The following is a 14,044-nucleotide window of genomic DNA, read 5'->3' on the forward strand; positions in this document are numbered from 1 at the left end:
TGATATTAACTTTACATGATCTATCATAAACAAATGTATGTGTACTACATTTTTCCAGGAACAGATCGAATGGGCTGTAGCAGGCGGAGCGGATTATATTGTCGCGGAAACGTTCAACGACGTTGGAGAAGCTTTGTTAGCGCTCGAATGTATCAAAGAATATGGAAAAGGTACATAAACTCTGCATGGAGGTTTCAAAATCAACATTTCAATTTATAAATATTTTGTATTCAAAATTTGATTTTCTAGAGGTTTTATTTTACACCCCATGGTTCTGGTGAACTCGTTGTATCTTGAATATATTTTGTCAGGGTTATAATTGATATTTGCTTTAAAGTAGGAGGCATGGTAGTCAAGTGGTAGGACGCCGGGCTCGTGACCGAAGGGTTGCGTGTTCGAGTCACGGCACGGCACTGTGTTGTATATTTGAGCAAGATACTTTACTTCGCTTGTTCCAGTCTACTCAGCTGTAGTTAAGTACGTGGTTGGGCAGTGCTAGAATTGTTGAATGCTAGCTGTCAGCGCCGAAATGAAAGTTCCGGTTGTATGCTCCCCAGGGAGTTGAGAAAGGTATTGGCTGGTTGTAAATGCCCTATAACCATGGATAATAATATGTGAACCGCTTTGAGACGACCTACGAACTAGGTTGTGATAAAGCTGTATACAAGAACCTCGAATTATTATTACTAAACTAGCTGCTGTAGCGAAAAATATCTTTGGTAATTTGTATTCGTAAGTATTGATACTGCATTATGAACACAATCGTTATTTGAACTGAAAAAAATAGATAAAGCTAGGAAAAGTACGAAAGAGGAAGAAGTACAATGGGCCATTTAAAAAGTCTCGAGATAATATTGACAAGGTGTTATGTAAGTGTTACCATATTTTGCTTCGCCGAAACCGCCACTTTAATCCAAGTAAATATGTGTAACGTCATGCCCTTGTAGTTGGAACCGATGAGGTGATCACGAAATAACAAGCTCGTGAGTTTCGAATTAATTGCGACAGCTAAACCCTAGTTTGGGGATGTTATTATCAAGAAAAGGATAGGAAAGTCGAAACGTGTCACGTGTATCATACAGCTTAGTAGTTAACCTTCCTTGTTACTCATGTTTAAAGTTCTAATTTAATATGACCTGATATCCAAAGAGAATTCAAATTTTCCTAAAAATATTTCTCAATGAGGTCCGTGAGTTCGATATAAATTAAGAAATATGAGAAAAAAATCAAACAAAATATGAAATTATTTATTATCAGTACCAGCCGTCATCACCATGGGTAGCTTAGTAACTGGTTTGACGGCTGATGGCTTTACCCACGTGGAGGCGAGTCTTCGGCTGGAGGAAGCAGGGGCGGACGTAGTGGGGCTCAACTGTTCACGGGGCCCGACTACCATGATGCCATTCATGAAGGAGATACGACAACAGTGTAAAGTATGTGTCATGTAATTACATCGTGATTATTTTCACTCAATAAATGACCATTAAACCCAGAAACATTCAGGTTAATTATAACCGCAGCTGGTAGTAAAACTAAATTCAAACCTGTATTCTTTTGCAAGAAAATACTTTCAGTCCAGATGTAATAATATTTCCTGTGGCGATGGTATAATTTACATGACCAATAAAGGGAATATTTTGTTTGAAGGGACCGATAGCCGCGTTGCCTGTGCCTTACAGAACAACTCCCACCCAACCAACCATGCAGTCTCTCATTGTCCCGGAGACAGGTAAATTAAATACGCCTTAGCCACATTCTGGCATTATCACTGATATTTTTTGTTTTACTTTTAAATTTAGATGAAATATCTTACGTACAACAGCTGGAATCCCATATATGGGTTGGAATAATTTTTCTACATTTCATTTTTGTATCGAACATTCATATATTCCTGCATTTTTTTAAATTTGAAATTGGGAGTAATAATTTAAAGATGTGATAGTAATGTGTAAGAATGTCCAGTACAAAGTTTGCCGGAACAATTGCCTTTACCCCAGACATATGTTTAGCAAAGGATAAAACCAGGTCTTTACTCATAGACAGTAGTTTTCACTTTCCTATGTCATACAGAAGTTCCATATATCATTCAGAAATATTTGTATTATATGTTTTACAGATAAATATGCCTTCCCGGTTGACCTTCCAGCGTTTACCTGCTCAAGAACGACTGTTCGTGACTTTGCACGGGAATGTCTGAAGATAGGCGTGCAGTACATTGGATTATGTTGCGGAAACAGTCCGCATTACATCCGGGAGTTGGCGGAAGAATGTGGAAGAAGTCCTCCGGCCAGCAGATATTCCCCAAATATGTCTGAACACTACATATTCGATGGTAACGTCAAAGAATATCATGCCAAAACGTTACTCAACGAAATAAGGACCTGAACTGTGCGAAAAATTTAAAAAAAATAAATAATGTAGAGCAGTTGCCGTTAAAGGAAAGTGGAAGAAGATCTCCGGGCAGCAAATATTCCCCAAATATGTCTGGACATTGTACATTTGGTTGTAACGTCAAGGAATATCATGCCAGAATGTTACGCCTCGAGATTAGAAACTGAATTAAGTACATATATGATTTAAAATATTTAATAATGTGATATGATTAAGTTATTGAGAAATGTCTCTTACATGCATTACATATTCATTTACTAATTACTCAATTCTTTTATTTTTTTTACACTGCACTTCCCCAACTCTCTTCTAACTTCCCCTGTAATTTATTCACGTCACTATCCCTACGCTATAGTTGATAATGTTGGTTACGATGAAAGGTAACAGATAATAATAAGTCTATCAACACTTGTTTCTGTTTCCAATTCATTTATGTATAATCATATTTGTATTATGTATTACATATGTTATGTGAATAAAACAAAGTTTAAACCAATCGTCAATCAAGATATTTTTCTTTTTTCTTTTCCCTTTTTTTTTTTTTTTGCATCTCTCGTGGAGGAAATTGAAAACAAACATGCGCTTTTAAACAAATTTATTGACAATTGTTAAAATAGAACTCGAATGTTAAATAATTTGCTATGATGATCTATTTTAAACAAAGTTTACTGTAACCCTATATCCCCTTTCAAAAATCTATGACAAAGAAGTTTTAAGTGCCCCGAACAAAACAAAGCAAATGCTGAATTTAAATAACCGCAATACAAGGAATACGTGTCCAAAATCATATTATTCTTCAGAAACTTAGTCAAATTAAAGTTATTTCATCCGGGAATTTGTCAGAATACATGATTTTTAATGAATTCTAGAAAAAAGTTATAGTTCTGTAAAATATAAAAAAAAAAAGAAAAAAAGCAAGCAATAAAAACGAAAAAGTATGCAACTTCTATTTGCCTTTCACAAACGGTATCAAGCCCAATAAGATGGGCATGTGAGGGGAGGAGCAGGGGCATGGGGATATGCCACTTTTATTAGTGTATAAGGTATGGGAATCAATCTTTAATTTAGACATAATTTATTAGATAGTAATTCATTTAATAATAATGTAGGTATATTACCTATGGGGAAATATCTCATCAAGGCAGTAGGTGCCTTTGCAATCATTCGGCAATTCTGATTTAAATACTCTAAATGGTAACATCGTGTTAACAGGAATACACGATGATGAAAGATCAGTATCATTTCTTGTGTATGTTGACCTATTTTATAAAAGAAATGTTTCCCATTATGACCCCTTTGTGGGTCAGACTTGAAAAAAGTTAATTGCACGATTGTTTTACAGGTATGAATATACTTCAAGAGTGAAACAAATCGGTGATGTCAGATTGACTATTTTGTGTAGTGTTGTTTCTATTAAATAAATTCAATTGTCTTCATATGCATATTTTTCTTCTATTCCTGCGAATTACTACTAATCATTCCCTGAATTAACATTCAATCATTTTTCATCCCAAAAACTCAAATCGAGCAACAATGACGGACGGACGGAACAACTCCGAGGACAGAATAGTGACGTTGTTTTACTATGGCGTAAAATGAAGCTAAATTGTTCGGAAGGTTTTCAATAATCGCTCAGGTTTATTTACACCATGAAGCAAGTCCTAGTCGTAACTAAGGTGGCAAATACGAAAATACAATAGTATTTTTTTTTATTTAAATCATACATTTACATGTCTCCCTTCTTCAGCTTAGTAACCTCTGATTGTGTATATTTAGCGTATACGCATGCAGTGAAAAAAAGGCTCGGCGGTTTGATACTTGTTTCAAATATGGCGCCGTTCACGCTTCATCAAGACAACAGTCCAATGACAACCAATGCTTGGTTTATTCACCATCTACATACAAAGAACATATTCGGGATTCATTATGTCTAATTATGCAACAAAAGAATGCTGAAAAACTTCTTATTCCATGGATGCATATTCAAATTTCTTTGGTGGTAGCGTCAACAATGGCGGCTTCGTTCTGAAACATTCGACCGCGTCACTCCATGAGCATTGTGTCAATGCGCGTACATGACGACCGTTGTAAATGAATAGAAAATTTCGAAAGGTTTCTCACATTGCTTAATTTAAAATTTAATTTGTTGCCAACTGCGTTCATACTACCGTATACGCCGTCAAAATGAAGGTCAGTCCTTAAATAAACATTCCTGTGTAACATTTCATTATTTCACAATCCACTCGTGTTTAAGGTCATTACTGTAATGATCAATAAAATCTGTAATATCAATATGTTCTTATTTTCAAAAACAAATTACTGAATTATAAGAAAAAATCAGCAACTTTAAACTATTACATTTATATTTCACAAGTGAATTAAATCTTCAGATCTGAAGTTATGTTTATGCAGCACAGTGACAACGATGTACAGATAAGGTGACGGTACTAAGATCCGACATTGTCTTTATCTTGACGTGGGGACATGTCCTCAATAGATATAACGTAACTGTATATTTAATCAGAACATGGCAGCAAAAGGTATGTGTATATTGTTAGCGTTCAAATACATATTGATGCAAGATAGGATCGTATCTATTATAATGTATTGGTGGCAGGTACAACAAAGACATTTCGAATATATACTAAATATATACTGAATATATACTGAAGCAATCAGAGCAAATACCTCACAATGTTAAACATATGACATGCATATCATCAAGGCCTCGCATAGTAGAAACGCCAAATGACACGGTGGCTTTGTTCGCCATAACCTGGTTACGGAAGCACGTTAGTCTTGTGGTAGAGCGCCGGGCTCTTGACCGAAGGGTTCCGGGTTCGAGTCACGGCAATGTGCTGTATCTTTGAGGAAGATGCTTCACTCAGCTGTAAATGAGTACGTGGTTAGGCAGTGCTAGAATTGTTGAATGCTAGCTATGAGCACCGAAATCGCAGAACCGGCTGTATGCTCTCCAGGGAGTTGAGAAAGATATAAATTTACATCATCATCATCATCCTCACAATCATCATCATCATCCTGATTGTCGTTGTCATCATCATCTCCATTATCATCAGCAGCAGCAGCAGCAGCATCACTATATCATCAGCATCCTGATCACTAACATTCAAACTATCCGTTCATCATCATCATCATCATCATCATCATCATCATCATCATCCTCCTCACAATCATCATCATCATCAACATCATCCTGATTGTCGTTGTCATCATCATCATTGTCACCATCCATACAATGCGTGTTGTGTTAGCAACACACCTCACCAGACAGCCACTGAACCACACCGCAACATCATTTTTTTAACAAGGTACACTCAATATTTGACATCAACACACACAACAAACATGATTAACTCATTCATATTGAGGAAGATCAGCTTTTTCTTTTTAATATATTGTTACATGTATACACATTTTATGACGGACAATATAATCCACATCATGTTATATTTTATTTCAGAACCAAATCATGTAATGCACTTCATTAAAAAGCACTAACAGATATACCCACTCCTATACACTTTCACTTACACACACTCACATACACTTTATCTACAAAAAGGATAAAACTCCTGTTATTGCTATATCTGATATGTGTATAATATTGTCGAAAATGAAGGAGAAACAAGAGAGAAGAAAAGAATAAGAAAAGGAATGAATAGGCATAGATATTCCGTTGCAATGCTAGTTATTAACATTTATGATGATATGCAACAACGATCCCTTACAATAACCTCCAATATGCGTCACCGCGCATCATGGAGTATTTTGTATTGGAAATGTGTAGAACAATATTATAAATGTAACAAAGATGCAGGATGAGACAATAAGGTTTGCATGTGTTTTAATGTACAGTGATATAAGAAAGAAGAAGAAAATTCAGATAGTTCGACTACCACAACATCAGACATTTAATAGAACCAAGTTAATATTGCTTTTTATTTTTATAAAATTACAAAATTACGTCACACTTCTATAATTTGTAATACGAGTACAAATGCCTTATGATATATTAGCCGTGAATACTATAGTTTTTTCGGTGATTTCTTTTCCATTCTTAGAAAACCCTGTGTTTATTTGATATCAAACACAAATAATCTATTCACTCACGTGAAATTATATATATATATATATATATAGCAGATAATAAATAAATAAGTCCTTGCGAAGGAAAATATAGAATAAAAACATAATTTTTTCAGATCGTCCGCTAGGCCTTTCTGCCTTCTAGGGCTTCTTAGTATATATATATATATATACATATATATTGAACGATATCACTTGTCACGTGACAAAACTCCTTACTCTGCCTCGTCTTCTGCTCATTAAAAGTATATGCATAAAAAGTGACCTGGTTAACCGACAGACCGGAAAATGGCAGCGAAAGGTAAGGTGCTTGTTGTGTCCTAGTTGTCAACCGTACACATCACCATTTGTTTCCAAACTTAATTCTCTCAAATTTTGAAATGTCAATCGACACACTTAAGCATACTCCAAATATGTTATGATAATTACAATCAGATACGTACTACATACACATGCAACCATGTAACGAAACTACATCAGTGTCTTAGTTGATCAAGGCAATTCATTATCTAACCATTTCAGCTGAACGAGCTAAAAGCTAGGAGCATACCTTGGTATGATATTTACTTCATTGTGTCTTAGTCTTAAAGACAAGGAGGGTGTAACGGGTAACGACAGGATTTGCTTGTAGCGTAGATATTTTTAGACCGAAGACAACCTACAACATGTAGAACTATTCGTATTATTTACTGAACTCAATATAACACTCTCCTTCAATCTACTCTCCACCAGATGAGTATTGGTAGAAGTCGTATCTACAGTGAACCTATTTCTGACGGTGCAGGATATGGACACAACAACAACCGTCTTACCAAACAGTTTCACAGTTGTTCGCACACAAATATAATTATATGTACGTAATTAATATTGAATAAAAACTGTTTAAACTAAATGTAAGTCACACGGACATTTGACACGATTTGCTACACAAATCACATTATGATACAAGTCATATGGAATTCCTACATAATTTGTCACAGAAATGTAGGTCGTGTTGACCTCGCAGTATTAAATGAAGCTGAAGTTACACCTCTTCACAGATTCAATGTATATACAAATGTAAGTTCTCTTACAGTATCAAGGGTACGTAACACTTTACCATACAGGAAAGTATGTGAAGAAAACAACCACACACATACACATTGCCACACAGGTGAGTATTGTCAGTAAACCCAAAAACGGGACATTTTTCAGCTAAATATTGAGGTGAAATATTCTAGGGGGGGTGGGGGGCATAATTAATTTTCTTCTCCAAATTAGCATCAGTTTTGAAGAAGAAATTGTCTCTGAAAGACTGAAAATTGTATCCGTATAGAGAGCGACGGCACGTACATTTACACATCTATGTTTTCGACATTGTTATACTGTCCGTGTAACAATAATCAACAGCCAACAAAGCCGACACATACAGTTGAATTGATATAAACATATCACGTAGTAAAAATTGCATACATAAAATACTTCTTTGACTTGCGTGCCAATTTCTTTCCCACAAGCGTCCCGTTTTGAGTACACTGATGTCATGTGAACTGTTACACGCTACCACAAATGATAAGTGTTTGGCAATGCAGATTATTTTAGACGTATGTGCATGTATTATGAACAGATGTGACCGCTGTACGTTGTCTTCATACCAAATCTATACCACCGGCATTTGATATTGCATTAGGCTGTAATGTTTCAGCTTTGGTAGCAACCTTCACAACAACATTTGACAGAATCTTTTTTCTTTTTAGGTTTGTTGGAGAGACTGAAGTCAGGGGAAAATGTTGTCGTTGCGGAGGGATATCTTTTTGAGTTTGAGAGAAGAGGTTACCTTAAAGCCGGAAGTTTTATACCAGAAGTTGTCCTCGAACACCCTGAAAAGGTCAAAGGGTTGCACGAAGAGTTTGTCCATGCCGGAAGTGACGTCGTGTTAGCTTTTACGGTAATAGATGTTTATCAAGTGAAAATTAAACTTTCCGTTAGGAGTTTACACTTGAAGGCTTTCCTGACAGAGTTGTTTATTTTTCCGCACAACCTTCAGTATATATGCCTATCACATATCTTGTCTAGACGAATAAGTTTGTAAATCGTAAAACAAATGCAATACATTGTAATGTTTATGTCAGCTCTTTACATTGCACGGTTTCTCGTCAATTAATCAATCGCATGTAAATACAAAATACTACGTAGGAAAATGTACATGAATAGTAATGATTTCATCACTGCAGTTTTTTTGGGGTTTTTTTTTTTTTGCTTTTATTTTCTGATCAATCACTATTTTATTTTATTCCAATTTAGTACTATGGACATCGTGAAAAGCTAAGACAGTGCGGACGTGAAAGAGACCTGGAAAAGTTAAATGTTACCGCCTTGAAAATCGCTCGCCAAGTAGCAGACGACACAGGAACACTCATGGCGGGAAACATCTGTAATTCGTGTGTATACGAGGTCGGCAACCCAGCATCAATAGAAACGACACGAAACATGTTTAAGGTTTACATTTTATTTTTTATTTTTACATTTATCTAATATTGCAAATATTTAATGCTTTGTGAGATACACGGTGTTGTGTGTATTCTCGAGGGCAACTGATTGGAATTTCAAATGTCCCGCGCGAATTTTAAGAAGTGGTGCTTTATTTAATTTTGTGGGCTGAGGAATGAATAACCAAAATGAATCTAATCACTACCGAGCTAAAGGACTCATCATGTTCTGATAAGCGGTTGTTATATAAGTGTACAGTGGCGGAACTATGTTTTCCAGGAACAGATCGAATGGGCTGTAGCAGGCGGAGCGGATTACATTGTCGCAGAAACGTTCCACAATGTGGGAGAAGCATTATTAGCGCTCGAATGTATAAAAGAATACGGAAAGGGTACATTAAATCTACTTTTTAAATATGAACAGTAATGAACTGTTTTATATCCTGAACTTTGCAAAAAGTATATTTCTCTCATAAGACATCACATAGTTTTAAACACATTTTATAAATAAATGGTAATATTTTCAAAAAAATATAAATGATTAAAACTGTTTCTGTATCGTTTAGATATGCAGATGTAAAAGGTAAAATGCCTAGATAACGTACTAAACTGTACACAAACAACGTTCTGTCAACCCTCGTCATCCTCGATACCCAAGGGCTACGCTCACTTTCGCTCTCTGCACCCCTGGAATATGTCAAATCAAACCTGAAGGCTCAGTGTGCGCCAAGTTGTGGATGAGACAAGAAGACTAGTTTGATCCTTTGATGTACATCAGAAGAATATTGAGGTCACGTAAGGGTAAAACTTCCTGGCTTTGAAGTAGAGCGTCGTTCCTTTGTAATCCTCAAAGGACAGGTATCGGCCTATTGATTGGTCAGGTGTTTTTTTTACATGAGACCAATCGAATAGCTAGACACATGTCTTTAATCTTGCTATGTCATATTCCAGGGGCGCAGAGAGCGAAAGTGAACATACCCCATGGATAACGAGGATGACCCGTCGTAAGAAACTAATAAACATATTAAAAAACTATCAATGTTTCAAATGATATATTTATAAGTTCCTTATATGTATTAGTACCTGCTGTCATCACCATGGGAAGTTCGGCGAATGGTTTGTCCTCTGATGGTTTTACACACGTGGAGGCGAGCCGTCGACTGGAGGAAGCAGGAGCGGACGTAGTGGGACTCAACTGTACACGGGGACCAGCCACCATGATGCCATTCCTTGGGGAGATTCGGCAACAGTGTAAAGTACGTCCTTTGTAAACAAGTTATCATTTTTATCAAAATTCAATCAATCACTATTTTATTCAGAAACATTCAGGGCTATGATAACTTTAAAAGTCATGTCGAAACATGTGCAGATGACTAGTACGATATGTACACTGTCACCTTCATCAGACAAATGACAAGTGAAGCGTATGCACACAAAGGTGTAAAATGTGTACGAGTTGTCCACAAAATCGATGTCGATTTCGGCTAAGCTGTAAGCGTATGTACAATAGTTGTTACATATGTACCGAAATGACTCGATTCAGCTACGCTTTGTTTATGTGCGAGAGTCTTTAAGCCCCCTCGTCTCGATTTAGAACTGACTCACTGCGGCGTATCCAGATGGTTTCCTTTATCTGCCGCTTGCACAGATTACTCTCTCTGTTCAAAACTTTTACAACCCAATCAATCACATAATTTTCACTGAATACATTTCTTTGAATTTCCTGACAACTATAAAATGCAACGAGGAAATTATTTGCATGATGTCTTAATTTATTTTATCAATTTAAATACGTTTTATATATTTTCAATCGTGACCAATAAACTTGGATAATCATTTAATTAATGAAGCGGACATTTTGTTTTAAGGGACCAATAGCCGCGTTGCCTGTGTTGTACAGAACCACGCCCGCCCAACCAACCATGCAGTCTCTCATTAATCCTGAAACTGGTAAAGTTACTACACCTTTATATGTGTTTAATAAATACCAAATTGAGTTTTTTAATGGCAAATTAGCAGAACAACAGTGATATGTGACCCCTCAAATGTCTTCACTGTCTGAAACCTGACATAGCGAGAGGCGTTTGAGACTTTGAAGCTTTTGAGTTGATATCAAAAACTTATAACCTCGGACGCATTTAGCCTTTATCCTTTATTATCATGGTCTTTTCTTTCTATGCAAACATCTTTAAGAAACTAGATATGATTAGGCAGTTTTTACCTCACAGGTCTCAGTCCTATACAAATATTGGGATGCCCTTGATATTTGTGTACGGTATATCAGCTAGATGTATATTTATCATTTATGTATTTTTGGATGTAAATATGCGATTATATAAACTTGAGAAAGCGATATTAACCGAGACGAATATCACCTCCTCGGGTCTATATAACCGCATATTCACCTCAGTAAAAGTATTTAGTTATTACATCAAATGCTAAATAATGTTTTAAGCATTTCAAAAGGGTTGAAGTTATACCGAAGAAAGTACTGCATTTGGCAGAAAATATCGTCACGTCACAATTGAAGAGACGTCATAAAATGAATAGTGACCTGCAGTTTCTGAAAAAAGTGCAACCGAATAAATATCACAAATCATCGACTTCCACGTGATTATGATCCAACCAATGGTGAAGTATGTATACATGTATATATATGTATATAAATACTTCAATATGTTTATGTACTTCATTGTCAGCTTACTGAGGTACCTGACCTTGTACACCTGCTGTCTTTAACACATATTGTTATAAGATATGCAAATTTTTTTTTTTTTTTCATTTTGATCAATATTCATGTATTGATCGATATTGATGATCGATTTGACCTATGACCTTGGGTAACCAACATATTTACCTTTACATTATTATGAGATATGGAAAAAAGGTGTGTCTTACTGATCGACATTGGTTTGGTTGTCCTCTAACCTGGAAAAAATAACGTTTACCCTGGGAATATTTGTTGTTAATGAAATGGATCAAGGACTAAATGTAACAATTGAAACATGTAACAAGTTTTCAATACAAGAAGAGTAGCTATGTGTAGCATTAACAAAATATGAAACTGTAGGTTTTCAAGAAATGTCAGTCATGTTTTGTAAGGAACGATGTTGTTTTGTATATTCTACAGGTAAATATGCCTTTCCGAGTGATCTTCCTGCGATGGCCTGCTCAAGAACGGCTGTTCGCGAATTCGCACGGGAATGTCTGAAGATAGGAGTGCAGTACATTGGATTATGTTGCGGAAACAGTCCGCATTACATCCGGGAGGTGGCGGAAGAATGTGGAAGAAGTCCTCCGGCCAGCAGATATTCCCCAAATATGTCTGAACACTACATATTCGGTGGTAACGTCAAAGAATATCATGCCAAAACGTTACTCAACGAAATAAGGACCTGAACTGTGCGAAGAATTTGAAAAATAAAATTATGTAGAGCAGTTGCCCTTTAAGGAAACCAATGTACGCGGAATCATAGATAAACAATTAAAATGTTAATGGAATATCATATACTTAATTGTAAGTAAAGATAAATGTAATCAGGAAGTGTTGTTTGCGTTTTGTGCTGCTTTTTTTTGCTGATTGGGTTCAATAAAAACAAACACGCTGTTGTCCGAGGAAGAATCATGTTTCTGTTAGTTTAGTGACAATTATGAGCTTGTTCAGGAAGAGGGAAGGGGGCCTCAAGACAGGTTTTGAGGCAGGATAGATATAAGATTGTCCATTACCACTTCCGGTTATCAGGGGCACTCCTAAGAGGAGAAAAGATTGATCGTCTTCGGAAGTGAGAAGTCTAACAACAGAAGAGCAGAATCCTTCGCTCCTGAAGCGGACAGAAGAATGAAGTCAACTGACATAGGAACGTCCCGTAGTACCTTCTCCATTTTGAATCAGGCACAGACGTGGGAGGGTTAGAAACTCGATTGAATTTCTTTGAAACCCTCACGGGAAGTATTCGCAGATGCTCATCAGTGCAGATTACTATAACAAAATATAAAAGGTATCAGGCTAGGTATACGGTGATAGCTTTAAAACAACAGTACATTTGTTTTATGTATATGTAATATTGGAAAGCATTTAGAAAAATCGTTACGAGACAAAAAAAACAAGGGTTTGTATTTATGGCAATAAAGATATTGATTCATCAATGTGTGACTCAAGAATTATGTACTATAAAACCGTTCTTTACATTCTTCCTTTTTCATGATACTATATTTCTAGATTTCTGATAATTTTCCAATCTGTAAGATTACCAGTATTGACAGCCTTCTTTCTAAGTCTTTCACGGATCTGACAATGTTTGCGTAAAACTGAGTCAAACCAGAGTTTGTAAGACGGACGGATAGCTACGTCACGTTAGGAATACATATACGAACTAAATTAATTCTAAAACAATACTAGTAAGGTTGTCAGTAGCGGAGTCAATGGACGGAGCAGCTGTAATGACTGCTTGCCAATTATCACCATAAAGCAAATTATTAAGATTTTCAAAATCTGCTCTTCTGTAATTCCAAACTTGTAAGCACACTTGCAACTACACGAAATTTAAGTCATAGACAGATAAGTTACTTTGTGGTTGCTAATCGCGTCATCCAACCCAAACACACCACTATTGGGACATTTTAATGTTGTAACAGCTATATTTGGACCTAAACCAATTAAGGTGTTCATAGTAGCTTCACACATTTCTTAGGTTTAGGTCAAATTTCGGTAAAAATGCCAACTCCAATGATGATCATTACCCGAGGTTGGAAATTAAGATGCGGAATTTGTGCATGTGTCCTACATTTCATGCACAAGTAATGGAGATCGAGTATATCAAGCTATTTTTTGAAAATTACTTTAAAGGGCAACAAATATTCATTAAACGTCATCTTGCTGAAAAGATGAGTCCATAACTTTGTTGCCGGAAATTTAAAGCAAATGCAGTTTCAAAATGAACGGAAGTTCCGTAAAAATAATAATGTGACTATATCATTTCCCGTCGTTGATTCAACCACAGGGCCACGTTACAATCACAAATATGCTATACTGATATGGGTCACAACACACATAAACATACACTGTGTGTTGTGACCCA

At 36.1% G+C, this 14,044-nt stretch overlaps 2 protein-coding genes across 4 annotated transcripts in view; both read left to right on the forward strand.

The window, feature by feature from the left end:
- Positions 1-2,684, forward strand: part of LOC110464929 (betaine--homocysteine S-methyltransferase 1-like) — a 9,731-nt gene extending 7,047 nt beyond the window's left edge. The window contains exons 2-5 of the mRNA XM_021520407.1: positions 59-170; positions 1,258-1,433; positions 1,648-1,729; positions 2,117-2,684. Of these exons, the coding sequence (XP_021376082.1) occupies positions 59-170; positions 1,258-1,433; positions 1,648-1,729; positions 2,117-2,385 (639 nt within the window). The 3' untranslated portion in view covers positions 2,386-2,684. The remainder of the gene's footprint in view (positions 1-58; positions 171-1,257; positions 1,434-1,647; positions 1,730-2,116) is intronic.
- A 2,160-nt stretch (positions 2,685-4,844) lies between these two features.
- On the forward strand, positions 4,845-12,381 carry LOC110464943 (betaine--homocysteine S-methyltransferase 1-like). 3 transcript variants are annotated; one of them, XM_021520436.1, is made up of 8 exons: positions 7,578-7,651; positions 7,995-8,115; positions 8,235-8,425; positions 8,782-8,976; positions 9,247-9,358; positions 10,047-10,222; positions 10,835-10,916; positions 12,097-12,381. In XM_021520436.1, the coding sequence occupies exons 2-8, from the start codon at positions 8,016-8,018 to the stop codon at positions 12,363-12,365; spliced, it is 1,125 nt and encodes a 374-aa protein (XP_021376111.1). In that variant the 5' UTR covers positions 7,578-7,651; positions 7,995-8,015; the 3' UTR covers positions 12,366-12,381. The 3 variants fall into 3 exon arrangements, with proteins under 3 accessions (XP_021376108.1, XP_021376109.1, XP_021376111.1); XM_021520433.1 differs by lacking the exons at positions 7,578-7,651; positions 7,995-8,115 and adding an exon at positions 4,845-4,931; XM_021520434.1 differs by lacking the exons at positions 7,578-7,651; positions 7,995-8,115 and adding an exon at positions 6,729-6,799.
- The last annotated feature ends 1,663 nt before the right edge of the window (positions 12,382-14,044 follow it).

The sequence above is a fragment of the Mizuhopecten yessoensis genome, unplaced genomic scaffold, assembly GCF_002113885.1.
Source record: "Mizuhopecten yessoensis strain PY_sf001 unplaced genomic scaffold, ASM211388v2 scaffold11043, whole genome shotgun sequence".
NCBI classification, from domain to species: Eukaryota; Metazoa; Mollusca; class Bivalvia; order Pectinida; family Pectinidae; genus Mizuhopecten; species Mizuhopecten yessoensis.

Bases quoted from the DNA above. Each gene is read 5' to 3' on its own strand.
- LOC110464943 (XM_021520436.1), top strand. From the start codon at position 8,016: ATGTCATGTGAACTGTTACACGCTACCACAAATGATAAGTGTTTGGCA. The intron at 8,116-8,234 runs GTACGTTGTCTT...TTTTCTTTTTAG, and splicing joins TATGAACAGATGTGACCGCT to GTTTGTTGGAGAGACTGAAG. The intron at 8,977-9,246 runs GTTTACATTTTA...TATGTTTTCCAG, and splicing joins CGACACGAAACATGTTTAAG to GAACAGATCGAATGGGCTGT.